General features: G+C 67.4%; 6 protein-coding genes across 6 annotated transcripts; 4 read left to right on the top strand and 2 right to left on the bottom strand.

Annotated features, from left to right (window-relative positions):
* Positions 1-86: 86 nt before the first annotated feature.
* On the bottom strand, positions 87-3,422 carry FA09DRAFT_329641 (hypothetical protein). Its single transcript, XM_025742263.1, has one exon. It carries the CDS (start codon positions 3,329-3,331, stop codon positions 158-160), a length of 3,174 nt encoding a protein of 1,057 aa, XP_025598863.1. The 5' UTR covers positions 3,332-3,422; the 3' UTR covers positions 87-157.
* A 918-nt stretch (positions 3,423-4,340) lies between these two features.
* FA09DRAFT_270019 (hypothetical protein) lies at positions 4,341-5,898 on the top strand. The gene has a single exon (XM_025739784.1). It carries the CDS (start codon positions 4,588-4,590, stop codon positions 5,701-5,703), a length of 1,116 nt encoding a protein of 371 aa, XP_025598862.1. The 5' UTR covers positions 4,341-4,587; the 3' UTR covers positions 5,704-5,898.
* On the top strand, positions 5,631-6,873 carry FA09DRAFT_329636 (cytochrome P450). Its single transcript, XM_025742262.1, has 4 exons — positions 5,631-5,692; positions 5,742-6,067; positions 6,136-6,432; positions 6,488-6,873. Exons 2-4 carry the CDS (start codon positions 5,744-5,746, stop codon positions 6,806-6,808), a joined length of 942 nt encoding a protein of 313 aa, XP_025598861.1. The 5' UTR covers positions 5,631-5,692; positions 5,742-5,743; the 3' UTR covers positions 6,809-6,873.
* A 145-nt stretch (positions 6,874-7,018) lies between these two features.
* On the top strand, positions 7,019-8,223 carry FA09DRAFT_360296 (hypothetical protein). Its single transcript, XM_025745210.1, has 2 exons — positions 7,019-7,740; positions 7,826-8,223. The coding sequence occupies exons 1-2, from the start codon at positions 7,061-7,063 to the stop codon at positions 8,205-8,207; spliced, it is 1,062 nt and encodes a 353-aa protein (XP_025598860.1). The 5' UTR covers positions 7,019-7,060; the 3' UTR covers positions 8,208-8,223.
* A 319-nt stretch (positions 8,224-8,542) lies between these two features.
* On the bottom strand, positions 8,543-9,700 carry FA09DRAFT_325342 (putative PHO85-cyclin-dependent protein kinase; the record flags this gene model as incomplete). The annotated part of the gene is made up of 4 exons (XM_025741164.1): positions 8,543-8,833; positions 8,888-9,175; positions 9,227-9,580; positions 9,632-9,700. 4 exons carry the CDS (start codon positions 9,698-9,700, stop codon positions 8,543-8,545), a joined length of 1,002 nt encoding a protein of 333 aa, XP_025598859.1.
* An 888-nt stretch (positions 9,701-10,588) lies between these two features.
* Positions 10,589-12,348, top strand: FA09DRAFT_329633 (hypothetical protein). Its single transcript, XM_025742261.1, has 3 exons — positions 10,589-11,429; positions 11,581-11,848; positions 11,900-12,348. The coding sequence occupies exons 1-3, from the start codon at positions 10,902-10,904 to the stop codon at positions 12,280-12,282; spliced, it is 1,179 nt and encodes a 392-aa protein (XP_025598858.1). The 5' UTR covers positions 10,589-10,901; the 3' UTR covers positions 12,283-12,348.
* The last annotated feature ends 40 nt before the right edge of the window (positions 12,349-12,388 follow it).

Below are 12,388 nucleotides of genomic sequence, written 5' to 3'. Positions count from 1 at the left end.
CGCTCCTTGTCCCACCCTCTGTGCGCCTCGAGCTTCGCCGTAGGCAGAAAGGCACGACAAGTGCACACAGTCAGAGTCACAAGCGAGTGGGACGCAGAGCTTGCATTGGTATACAGTGCGGAAACAGAGACGGGAAAGCGCAGCGGACGGGAAATGCTCAGCCAAGTCGGAGCCAGAACGAGTCGTCGAGGATCTCCTCGGCCGTCATCTGGCCCAGCGCCGTCGAGCCGTTGGCGCCGAGCAGGCTGAAGTCGAGCGGCAGCGGCGAAAGCGGGCCTCCGCCGTGCCCGGCGTACGTGCCGTCGCCGAAGGGCGTCAGTGCGACGCCGTTGCTCGGCGTGTCAGACGCAAAGGGGCGCCGCGCGCCGTCGACGCCCGGCTCGGCAAAGTGCAGCAGCAGCTGCGCCGGGTCCGACGGCGGCTCGGAGAAGGAGACGTGCTGCCCCTGCACGCGCTGCTGCGTTGCAGAGGCAGCCGTCTGCCGCGGCGTGCTGAACGAGAGCGTCGGCGCCATGAGCGAGGCCGGCGACTTGGACGGCGTGCTGTCGCCGTCTGGCTCGGCGTGCGGCGTGACCGCGCGTGACGAGCGCGGAGGTAGGCGATGCACTTCCATGCCAGGTGCGTACGCCGGCTTCTTGAGGTTGCTGCGCCGCTCGGTGCGCGAGCTGCCCTCGCCGTCGCGCGAGCCAGTGCGCTGGCCACCTGCGTCGTCGGCCCCGCCTGCACCGCCAGAGCGGCTGTTCCGCAGCAACAGGCGCAGCAGCGAGGCGAGACGCGCAGGCGTGTGCGTGGGGCTCATCGAGATGGAGTCGAGAAAGTCGATGCCGGACTGCACGTCGGTGACGAGGCGCTCCGACGCAAAGTCGCCGATCGGCGGCGCCTTGGACAACTTGATCAGCGAGACGAGGGCGAAGGAGAGAATGACGAACTGCGTGTGCGGCGAGAGCGCCATCGTGCCCCTCAGGCCATCGCGCGCGGCAGCGAGCACATTCTGTGCGGCCGAGATGGCACGCGGCACGCACAGCGTGCGGGCGGCCGCCTTGCGTGGGCGCGTGGCGCAGTACTGCAGCCCGAACGAGTTGAGGACAAGTACAGCGAAGTTGTAGCGCATACTGGCCTGCTTCGTGATGTAGTGCAGCGTGCGCACGTGGATGTCTGGGCGCGGACTCGATGCCGATGAAGGCGTGCCGCCAATGCCCGCACTCCCGGCGCGCGTCGTGTCCGTGGCGTTTGTCGGCGCCGGCGAGGCCGAGGGCAGCTCCGTGTTGACGGGCGAGGTGAAGAAGCCGCTCTTGTCCCAGCGCCGCCGCCATTGCTCCAGCTCCTCGTTCATCATGAGCATCACGGAAGAGCAGTCGAAGCCGTCATCGTTGTCCTCGGTCCAGTCGCGCACGGCGCTGCGCAGCGCGTCCGTCTGCTTGCTCGTCACCTTTAGCAGATCAGCCAGCGCTGAGATGCCCATGTCCCACGAGCGGGCCATGGGATGCTCGCACCATGCGTTGCAGTCCATGACGAGCTGCGACGAGTCGGCTTGAATCGTCCACGGCTTGCCCACGGCAAGGCTGAGGCTGCGGTCGACGACGAAAGTCATGATCATCGTGCGCTCGCGGTTGCGCTGCTCGCCCGCGTCTTCGCCGGGCTTTGCCAGGTGCAGACTCTTCTCCACGGCCAGCCGAATGGCAATTCCGGCGTAGAGCCATGCCTTGTCCTTTTCCGGGTCGGCCGATGGGCGATTCCAGAAGTAAAGCAGCAAGAAGCCCTGCACTACCTCGACTGACTTGCAGCCGCGCGTGATGACCTGCCCGATGAGCAAGTCCATCTCGGGCTGCAGCTGGTCCACGAGGTCGCGCCGCTGCTCGTCGTATGCAGAAGACAGCCAGACAATGGTCGTGAAGAGGAAGACGGACGACTCGAGCGCGCGGCGCAGCGTGAGCCACTCGGGATCGATGAGCACGACGTGGAGCATGCACTTGTCCATGAAGCGCCGGAAGTGCTGCACGGCCTCGGCAGGCGTGATGAGGCCGGTCTTGAGGAAGGGCAGCTCGAGCTGGCGCCGCGTGACAAGCTCCACGTCCTCGTCTGGCTCAAAGATGAGCGGTTCGCTCCCGCTGCCATGAGGCGAGATTGCTGGGCCCACGCCGTTCGCGTGGCCGTTCAGCACAGGCGCAGGCGGCGCTACGATGGCTGGCAACGGCGCGGCCAGCGTCGGACCGCGCTGCTGCAGCTCTGCGATCTGCGCCTGCATGACGGCCACCTTCTGCGTCAGCTCCTGCAGCTGCCCGTCCATGCGGCGCGTCCATGGCCGGCGGTACGTGCGCTCGTGCACGATGCACTGGTGTCCCGTGCGCGCACAGCGCTCGCACGGCTGGTCCTCGCCCAGGCTGCCGGAGCACTTCATCTTGAGCTTCTGGCAGTGCGTGCAGGCCTGGCGATTCCGCTTCGCCTTGCCCTTCTTCTTGCCCTTGCTCTTGACCTCCACGTCGCTCTGCTCTTCGTCTTCGCCGTCGTCTGACTCGGACTCCGAGTCAGACTCGGGCGCCGGCTCTGGCGCCTCCTGCTTGCGGCGCTTGCCGTTCGGTTGGGATGCGCCGCCTCCATTCGCAGCCTTTCCCTTTGATGAGCTGTCAGCCCGCGCTCTCGAGCCATTCGACGTGTCGGCTCTCTCGTCTGACCGCGCACGCTTGCCGGGCGCCTTGCGGCAGGCGGCTGCCGGGTGCGGCTCGTCTGGCTGGAAGCTGGGACCCGCCATGACGCTGCCAGGCGCATCATAGCTGCTTCCAGGGTACGCGCTGCCCGGATAGGGCGCGTTCATGCCGAACGCGTGCGGCGAGCCCATGTGGTACGGCGACGAGTGGCTCGGCGACGGGTGCTTCATGGGTCCGCCCGGCGGGCCCGCCATGTGCTGAGGGTACATGTGCGGCGGCGGCGGCTGCAGCTGCATGGGCCCGAGCGCCGCCGGGTGCGAGGACGGCAGCGTGGGCAGCGCTGCGAGGCTCGGCCGGCGGGACGAGGAGAGGAGCTGAGCGCGCGGCGAGTCGGCGCTGTAGGGGTGCGGCGAGCGTGGCGGGGCGTCGGCGAGCCAGGCGCGCGAGGGACCCGCCATGCGCGGCGCAGGAGGCCAGGCCGGCGCTGCACTCGTTCGCTGGATGCGATGCGCTTGAGGTGCGAGGAGCTCACAGCTCGGCGGTGCGGTGGATGCGTTGGATGTGGTGGTGGGAGAGAAGGTGCGATGGCCTGATGCTGCCGTTGCAGAGCGGCCTCCATGCATGCGCCATGCGAGAGCGCAGCCGCGCGCCGTGCCTGACGCTGGCGCGCTTAGCCGGCGCGGCATCGCTTTCCGCGGCCCGACGGAACGACGAGCTGTGGATCAGGCAGCGCCGGCCCGCCTGGTCCGCACTTCACCTCACCGCGCGCTTGTCATCAGAGACAGCAGACAGGCAGCAGCAGCGCCGCCTTCGCAAAGAGGGTGACAGCTCGCCGCTCTGCAAAGGCAAGACGCTTATGCTCGTCAGGCACGTCGACGCCCAACCTGCCCAAGCCAGCTTTGCGCTGCTCGCGATGAGAAGCCACATGCTGCTAGTCGACATCAGACAGCGCCTCATCAAAGTCCTCGCTCTGACGCTGTGCGTTCTGAGCGGCTGCAGCGCGGCGGGGCCCGATGCCTCCGCCGCGTGGGGTTGTCTCTCGCGCAGAGGCCGTACGAACGCGCGGGGCCCCGCACTCGATTGGCGGCACTGCCCCTCTCTGGCCGCACAGACACCGGCCACTTTATGTCGGTCTGTGCCGAGGCTCGGCCCGGTGCCCTTGCGCCCGACCGCTCGGCGTGTGGGCTGCGCTCCTCGACTTTCCCACGGACAAGGCGAGGAAAAGGAAGAGGCATGAGGGCGTTCTTCATCTATCGGGCAGCTGGGTGCCCAGCATCGAGATACAATCGGCAGTCAGAGGTGAGAGAGCATATTGGGTCACATCTAAGCCGCAGGCAGTATCCCGATAGCTGAAGTGACGCAGCGATGAAGGCGCCAGGAAGAAGCCAAGAGGCCTGTCAAAGACGCACTGCGAAGGTCACTTCGCCAGGCGCAGCGGCTGTGGCTAGGGTCAGGCCAGCGGTCTTCTGCAACAAGAACAGCCGTCGCACGCAACGCCGAAGCGTCAGATGAGGTGCTCTGTCGATGGAGCGGTCCCGAGCGGGCAGGCACGAGGGAGACCTAATCCTTTTGGTGCGTGCCACACGTCAGGACGTGGGAGTCGGACGAGGCACGGCTAAATTGGCACGCATCGTGCGCCGGCAAAGCGCACGCCGGCGCGCGTCGAGGCGTCCGGCTGGCGCTGCGCCGGCTGCGGAGCCTTTGCTTGCTCCGCTTCCCCGCACTGGCTCAAGGAGCGAGGCCCTTGGCGCGAGTGCTGCGCCCCTGCGTCTGGCGCAGGCGGAGAGAGAGGTCCGTGGCGTGTGGCTGCTGTCATGTGTGTCCAGGCACAGCGCTCTGCCTGGGCCCGAGCGCTTCTCTGTTGCGGCAAGCCACCGCCGTGCCGTTGCCTGCGGGGAACAAGCCAGCGGCGCCGCGGGAGGTGCGGGTCGCGACCTCGTCAATGCTGCGGCGAGCGTCTTGCTCTTCTTTGCTGCCAAAAGCGTCAGGAGCCGGCTCTCAACCACCCGGCCAGGCTTGCGCTGCCGGCATGGCTTGCTGTCGCCGTACCACCTTCGCGTGGGGGTTGGCTGCTGTCGGCGCCGCCGGCGTGGAGCCAGCGACCGCCTGCCGAGCGGCCGGATGGAGCAGAAGCCGTCGCTCAGCGCAACACTCCGTAGACACTGACTTGGGTCGGACCTGCCTATGCGACGACCGGTCCGAGGAGTCTGCAGGAGGCTTCAAAAAGCAACGCCAAGAGCTGCTCGCTGCAGCGCTGCACCGCTCGCATCATCCTCGACCTCAGACGCCCACGATGGCGCCCATCTCCCTCTCTACTGCAGACTTGCAGGTGCCGCACAACGCTGTTGTGTCCGTTGCACTTCCGGCGCTCGCCGCTCTGGCGCTGCACCTCGCTTCGCAGGTGCGGGAGCCGCACGGCCACCTCTTCGTCGCTGGCTTTGCCGCATCATGCGTCGGCACCGAGCTGCTGCTTGCCAAGTACTGGCAGCTCGCGCATGTCGAGGCTGTGGCTGCGACCTTGCGGATGCTCGCCGTCTTCGCAGCGACGAGCTGCGTCTCCATCGGCCTCTACCGCGTGCTCGGTCATCCGCTGCGGCGCATTCCCGGCGATCTGTCGTGCAAGCTCTCGATGTGGAGCTGGGTTTTCGCCGACTACCAAGGTCGGCGCGCGGACATTGTGCAGAACATGCATGCTCGACACGGCGACGTGGTGCGCATCGGGCCTCGCGAGCTCTCCTGTGTCAACCCAGACGCCGTCATGGCCATCTACGGACCCACAGGTGCGGCAGCCAAGGCACGCCGCGGGCCCTGGTACGGCGCACAGAGCATGGAGCCGCACGTGCACAGCCTGCAGAACGAGCCGACGATGCCGGAGCACACGCGCCGGCGCCGCGACTGGGACCCGGCTTTCTCCGTCAAGGCGCTCGGCAGCTACAAGAGCAACATCCAGCGCAACGCGGAGCTGCTGCTCGAGCAGCTCGAGCGCCTCTCGGCGGGCGGCTCCACCGTCGATCTACGCGAGTGCCTCCTATGGTTTGGATTTGACAGTGCGTCGTAGCGCAGCGTTTGTTGCTGTCGTTCGCTGACACTGCGCAGCCATGGGCGAGCTTGGCTTCGGCCGCTCGTTTGGCACGCTCCAGGAGGCACGCACCTCGCACGTGGTGCATCTCGTCGAGCGCGGCGTGCGGGCCATCAACACGATTGGCAACGTGCCGTACGTGGCGCACATTCTCCGCTTCCTGCCGTCGCCCATTGCGGCTTTCGAGGCCTGGCTCACGACAGCGCTTGACTGGCGCCTACACAAGGACCGCAAGAAGGACGACGGCCTCGTGCCGACGGATGTGTTTGCGTATCTCCTCGGCGAAGAGGGAAAGCAGCGGCGCAAGCTCAATCGTAAGGAGCTGCAGCAGGACTGCATGCTGGTGCGTAGCAGGCGCGCACGTAGTAGACGCGCCGAAGCGTAGCGGGCGGCGCTGATGCATTCTCGTAGATGGTCGTAGCTGGGTCGGACACGACGTCCAACGCCATGACATTCTGTCTGTTCGAGATGGCGCACCAGCCGGCACTGCTGGAGCGTGTTCGGCGCGAGGTGGAGGCACTGCTGCCCGACGGCGGCGCTGAGCTGTCCGAGAGCAGCTTCGAGGCGCTGCGCGACGAGGCGCCGCTGCTCAACGCATGCATCTTCGAGGCGCTGCGCCTCTGGCCTCCGGTGCCGTCGGGCCTGCAGCGCACGACGACGACGGACGGCATGGTCCTGCCGGGTGGCATGGTGGTCCCGCATGGCACGGTGAGAGCGACAGTCGGCGAAGCACACCGACTCGCATCTGACACGCTTGCTCCAGGTGGTGAGCACGCATACATGGACGATGCACCGCGACGCACGCAACTTCTACCAGCCGGAGCGCTTTGCGCCCGAGCGCTGGCTGAGCCCGACCGGCGCGCACAATGCTAAGGCGTGGTCGCCTTTTGGCTTCGGTGCCACGAGCTGCATCGGCAAGCAGCTGGCATACATGGAGATGCGCCTCGTACTGGCGCTCTTTGTGCTGCGCTTCGACATCGCCGTGGCGCCGGCGGCGGCACAGGCGTTCCGTGCCTCGGTGCGCGATCAATTCGTCATTGCTGCCGGGGCGCTGCAGGTGTCGCTGCAGCGGCGCCGTGCATGAGCACGGCGACTGGTCAGATTTAAGGATGTAGCGAGCTGGACGACGAATCGATGTGCCTGCGTTGCTGCGTGGTCTGGAGTAGTGGTGCGGAAGCAGGCTGTGCGGGCGCCCGGCTCAGGCGCGTGTATTTCGGAAATCGGGCCGCCGTGCCTCGAGCCGCACGTGGAGGCACCGAGCTTCCTGCGTCTGCCGCTTCATCCTCACCCACCATCATCCCCCACCTCTCGTCTCTGCAGCAGGCAAGGCGCTCGCATGGGCACCTCGCGCCGCCGCAGCGCCAGCGCCGAGGCTGCGAACGCCGACAGCGACTCCGACGGCGGCCTGGAGCACTTCTCCGGCGCCCTCTCGCTGCTCTTCGCGCACCACTCGGCCTCGTCAGGCGCCGCCGGCGCGCTGACGAGCTTCGAGCACGCTCGCCTGGCGACGCCGCTGCGCTTCCGCGTGCCCGAGCATGCTGCCGGCGACACGGGCCTCTATGCGCACTACCAGTGGGATGCTGGACGCGTGCTCGCCGCACTGCTACTCGACGCGACCGGAGCGAATGAGGGCGGCGAGGCGTCCTCTTCTGCGGCAGCGCCCTCATCGCTCCTCGCACGTCTCTCGCTAGAGCATCATGACGCCGTCGTTGAGCTCGGCGCTGGCACTGGCCTGCCCAGCCTGGTGTCCGCACGCATCATTCGCGATGGCCTCCTCGCCGAGAGCCGCTCAAAGACCCGCAGAGCCGTGGTGGTGACGGACTACCCGTCGCCGCATCTGCTGCGGGCGCTTGAGGAGAATATGCAGAGGGAGCGGGAAGCGCCGGTCGCAAACATGCCGCTGCCAAAAGATGGGGCAAGGAAGGGATCGGGTGGAGATGCAGGCGGTCAAGCGCTCGACACACATGTGCGGGGCCTCGAGTGGGGTGTGGAGGAGCAGGAGCGGATAGTGTACAGGTGAGCAGCCAGCGTAGCATTGAGGCATTCGGCTGCATGGCAGGGATGCTCGACTGTCGTACAGCACTGATGCCACCTCTCGCAGCTTGTCGCCTGACGCTCGCGGCTTCTCGCTCGTCCTCGTCGCCGACTGTCTGTGGCAGACGGCCGCGCAGACCGCGCTGCTGCACACGATGAGCGTGCTGCTTCGTCGCTCGTCCGAGGCGCGCATCGCCGTCGTAGCAGGCTTCCACACGGGCGCCTGGGCGCTCGTGCGCTTCCTGCAGCGCGCCGCCGAGCTGCATCTCGTGGCGCATGACGAGGAGCGCTGGAGCATGGATGTGCTGCGTGCGGACTCTGCAGACGCCTGGCGCCCCTGGCACGGCGATGTCGACTCGCTGCCTGCGACGCAGGAGGAACAGAGCCGCTCATGCATCGTCGTGCTGCTCGGCTGGAGCGATGCGGCGCTCAGTTCGACGCCAATATAGAGCATGACTGCGCGTGAGTTGCAAAGTGTGCCTATCATTACGCGGCGTAAGAGAGTAGAAGTTGGGACCGTGAAGCGAGGCGAAACGATGGAGACGTGGACATGAGGAGCATACAGATGATGGAGGTCGGGCAAGGCAGAGGCGTGATGAAGCTGCTAGAGAGCAGCTCCAGGCGAGCCGAGTGAGAGCGCTGGCGAGCGCCTCGACGCGCGCCACGCGATCCTGTGCGCAGCCCGTCTATTGCATGTAGACCTGCTGCTGCTGCTGTTGCGGCTGCGCTGCCCGCTGCTGGCCGCCCTGTGGCATCGCGAGCCGTCAGCATGCTGCTCAGCAGCTCAGCCACGAGCGACACGCACCTGTGCCCACCCTCCATTCTGCGCCTGCCCCTGGGGCTGCTGCTGCTGCTGCGCCTGTTGTTGCTGCTGGCCCTGACCCTGCTGTCCACTGATGGCGTGGCTCGTGGTGAAGTAGGGGTGGCGCAGCGCCTCGTCGGCCGAGATGCGCTGCGTCGGGTCAAACTTGAGCAGCTTCTCGAGCAGATCGATCGCCAGCGGGTGTGCCTTGGGGTAGAGTTGTTGGAAGGGCACCTTGGGCATGCGCGGGAAGGGCCGGATCTGGATCTCGGGCTGCGGTGGCGCGATCAGCATGGGCATGCCGCAACCCCCGTCTGCTCCACTCACCGAGTCGTTCACGAGGCGCTTGATCGTGTTCTCGTCGGGCGTGCCGAGGATGCGCAGGATCTGGTTGAGCTGGTCGTTGTTGTCGCGGCCGCGGAAGAGCGGCACGCCGCTGATCATCTCGGCCATGATGCAGCCGGCGCTCCACACGTCGATGCTCGTGCTGTACGTGCGCGAGCCGAGCAGCACGTCGGGCGCGCGGTACCACAGCGTCACGACTTCGTTGGAGAAGGTGTTGACGGGAATGCCGAACGCACGCGCCAGACCAAAGTCGGCCAGCTTCAGCTCGCCCTGGGAAACGGGTCAGCGCGTGTGAGCTGTAGCGCAACGCACAGCACTCACGCGCTTGTTGATCAGCAGGTTCTGCGGCTTCAGGTCGCGGTGCAGCACGCGATTCTCGTGGCAGAAGGCCGTGCCCTTGAGCAGCTGGAACATGAAGCTGCGCACCGTCGTCGGGTCGAGGGCGCCGCGCTCGCCGTGGATGTCCATGTACTTCTTGAGGTCCTGCTCCATGAACTCGAACACGAGCATGAGCTTGCTCTCCGTGTGGATGACGTCGTGCAGCCGCACGATGTTGACGTGCCGCAGCTCCTTCATCAGCGAGATCTCGCGGATCGCCGTCGACGGCGTGCCCTCCTCGGCATCGAGGTGGATCTCCTTTAGCGCCACGACCTCGTTTGTCGTGCGCGAGCGCCCCTGTCCCCGCGTGTCAGTGCTGAGCGCGGCGCGCCGCGGCGGCAGACTCACCTTGAAGACCGTCGCATACGTTCCCTCACCTGCGTGCCCAGTCGTGTCAGTGCCCGTGCGCACAGCCATGACTTGGACAGGCGCGCGCTCCAATTCGCGTCTCCAGGCTGTACTGCACGACGACGATGCGGGTGCCGCCGCTACAGAGGCTGCCTCTACAGCGGCGGCACCCACATCGTCGTCTTTCAGTACAGCCCGAGGACGCAGTCTCTGGCAGCACTACCTGTACCGTCCTGCTGCAGGGCGCGCAGCACCCGCTCCGTGGCGCCTGCGCGCGGCCGGCAGTGCTGTCCCAGCGCTGCACGTCACACCCATCGCCTTGGCGGCGAGAGCGTACCAGGCACGCCTGCGATGCGCAGCGTTCGCACAGCACCTGCTGTGCGCCCAACATCGGCGCTCGCTTGCCGAGTGGCGCCTCTTCGCCCTGCCAGCGGCGCGCCGCCGGGATCGCGAGCGGCGAGCTCATGTCTTTCGGCGCTGCGACGCTGGCAAAGTCCACCGCTGGCCAGCGCACACCCCAGCTGCGCATCGCAGACCTTGCCGCCTGCTGCATGCGCCGCACCGCAGTGCTCTGCCCCTCCTCGCCCCCCCCCCCCCTTCTCGGCGCACGCGCGACTGACCGAGCTTCTCGAGCTGCACGTAGTTCATGGCGCCGGCAGGCAGGCCGCGACGGGCGAGCGAAGGGCTGTCGAGAGAGGTGTGGCGGCGGAAAGTGACCTGACGCGGCGGGAACGGCGAGTGCAGCTGCTGGTGATGGTGGTGGTGAAGAGGCAGGCTGCTCGACGCCGGCGGACTGGCACGTTCCGCCGGCAGCAGCGGCGGCGGCGGAGCGTGTGCGCATCTCGACGCGTCGCTGGCGGGGCGCGTGGGAACAGCCGCGCGCGCGCGCGCGGCGCCTGCGCATGCAAGGGCCACCGGCCGGCGGGAAGGCCTCGCGCCTCCTCCTTTATCTCACCGGCCGCGTATGGATCGGCAGGAGCGAGAAGACAGGAACATCGTCCTGTCGGGGCTACGCAGCCAGCTCGCTCATACTTGCCGCCCCTTGTGCGCAACGGCCCCTCACGGCTGGCAACGGCGAGATGGAATGCTGAGGGGTGCGACTCTGCCGTGCGGCTAAGCGACGCCTTTGCGCCGCGCGCGGCCGCGCGCTCCTCCACACCCTCTCGCCGGGCCCTGTGTATGCGGCGGCACCCCACACCAGCACCCCGCTCTCCGCCCCGGCGGCCCTTCTCTCTTGTCCACCTCATCCTCGTCCCCTCCGCACCTTCGTATGGCACTTCTTCTGCCGCACCTCGGCCGTGCCGCCGCGCCGCGCATCTTCGCCGCCGTCGCCGGCAGCAGCAGCAGCAGCGGGCAGCGCGTCTTCTCCTCGCTCGAGCGTCGGCCGCGATGCGCGCCTCGCACCGTCTTGAGCTCGGCGCTGGGCCATGGCAGCTCCTCCAGCCTGCCCGCCATCGCACGGCGCGCATTCTCGGCCGCAGCAGCGCGGCGTGAGGCGCAGCCGCCCGGCGGTAAGCCCGACGGCGGCATCGAGGGCGTGCTGAAGGACATCAAGCGCGAGGTCGAGAACAAGCTCGGCGGCACCGGCGGCATCGTGGAGAAGGGCAAGGCGGCACCGCGCGACGGCAGCATTGTGGAGAAGGGCAAGGAGGCGCTGCGCCAGGTGCAGGGGCGCGGCGACGAGCTGCGCCAGGCGGCCAACAGTGCGGGCGAGCAGGCGCTCAAGAAGGGCCAGGACGCGGTTGACGGCGTGAAGCAGGAGGCCACGGACCGGGCGGTCGCGTACGGCAAGGAGAAGGTGCGTAGCTGCGAATCACACGTCGGCCAGGAGGAGCCAGACTGTGGAGCGGTGCAGTGTGTACGAGGGCATGCTGCCTGTGTGCGCACCTTGTGCTCCATCGGGCATCATCTTTGCGTGTGAGAATCTCGCGCTGACGCCTGCCCGGCAGCTTTCCGAGGACATCATGACGCTGCCCAACGTGCTCACGATGCTGCGCCTGGCCTCGTGTCCCGTGCTGGGCTACCTCATCGCCACGGGCCAGCTCAAAGCGGGCGTGGCGCTGCTCTTCGTCGCCGGCGCCAGCGACGCGCTCGACGGCTACATTGCGCGCAAGCGCGGCAGCTTCACCGTCTTTGGCAGCATCGCCGACCCCGCGGCCGACAAGGCGCTGATGACGACGATGGTTGTGGCGCTGGCGTACCGCGGACTGCTGCCGAGTGAGTGGTGAAGAGGAAACGAGGCGTCAAAAGCTGACACGTGCGCTGCAGTGCCGCTGGCCGTGCTCATCATCGGGCGCGACGTGCTGCTCGTCATCTCTGCCTTCTTCATCCGCTTCCGCACGCTCTCCAAGCCGCGCACGCTGGCGCGCTACTTTGACCCCACGCTGCCCAGCGCCACGGTCGTGCCGACGGCGATCAGCAAGGCCAACACGGCGCTGCAGCTCGTGCTCGTCGGCACGGCGACGCTCATGCCGCTGCTGCCGCCCGTGTGGCAGAGCAACCTCGAGCTGCCGTGGACGGCGCTCATCTGGATCGTCTCGGCCACCACGGTGTGGAGCGGCCTCGGCTACCTCGGCGGCGGCGGCAGCCAGAAGGTGCTCGCCAAGGCGGCCGAGGTTGCGTCTGTCGCGGCCAAGCGCAGCCCAAAGTAATGCATCGCACCTAGACAGCATAACCCCTGTGTGACAGGCGGATCAGGGCGAGGCAGAGAGGCTGGTGCTCAAGACGCCGCGGGCGGCGTAGAGCACTGCTTCCAGC

This window comes from Tilletiopsis washingtonensis (assembly GCF_003144115.1).
Source record: "Tilletiopsis washingtonensis strain MCA 4186 unplaced genomic scaffold FA09scaffold_9, whole genome shotgun sequence".
Lineage (NCBI taxonomy): Eukaryota > Fungi > Basidiomycota > Exobasidiomycetes > Entylomatales > Tilletiopsis > Tilletiopsis washingtonensis.
The sequence above is the reverse complement of the archived record's forward strand: the minus strand, read 5'-3'. Positions and strand labels throughout refer to the sequence as shown.

Coding starts and splice junctions, on each gene's coding strand:
- FA09DRAFT_329641 (XM_025742263.1), bottom strand. CDS start 3,331: ATGCCGCGCCGGCTAAGCGCGCCAGCGTCAGGCACGGCGCGCGGCTGC.
- FA09DRAFT_329636 (XM_025742262.1), top strand. CDS start 5,744: ATGGGCGAGCTTGGCTTCGGCCGCTCGTTTGGCACGCTCCAGGAGGCA. Junction 6,068..6,135: donor TGCAGCAGGACTGCATGCTG/GTGCGTAGCAGG, acceptor GCATTCTCGTAG/ATGGTCGTAGCTGGGTCGGA. Junction 6,433..6,487: donor TGGTGGTCCCGCATGGCACG/GTGAGAGCGACA, acceptor CGCTTGCTCCAG/GTGGTGAGCACGCATACATG.
- FA09DRAFT_329633 (XM_025742261.1), top strand. CDS start 10,902: ATGGCACTTCTTCTGCCGCACCTCGGCCGTGCCGCCGCGCCGCGCATC. Junction 11,430..11,580: donor TCGCGTACGGCAAGGAGAAG/GTGCGTAGCTGC, acceptor CCTGCCCGGCAG/CTTTCCGAGGACATCATGAC. Junction 11,849..11,899: donor GTACCGCGGACTGCTGCCGA/GTGAGTGGTGAA, acceptor CGTGCGCTGCAG/TGCCGCTGGCCGTGCTCATC.
- FA09DRAFT_270019 (XM_025739784.1), top strand. CDS start 4,588: ATGCTGCGGCGAGCGTCTTGCTCTTCTTTGCTGCCAAAAGCGTCAGGA.
- FA09DRAFT_360296 (XM_025745210.1), top strand. CDS start 7,061: ATGGGCACCTCGCGCCGCCGCAGCGCCAGCGCCGAGGCTGCGAACGCC. Junction 7,741..7,825: donor CAGGAGCGGATAGTGTACAG/GTGAGCAGCCAG, acceptor CACCTCTCGCAG/CTTGTCGCCTGACGCTCGCG.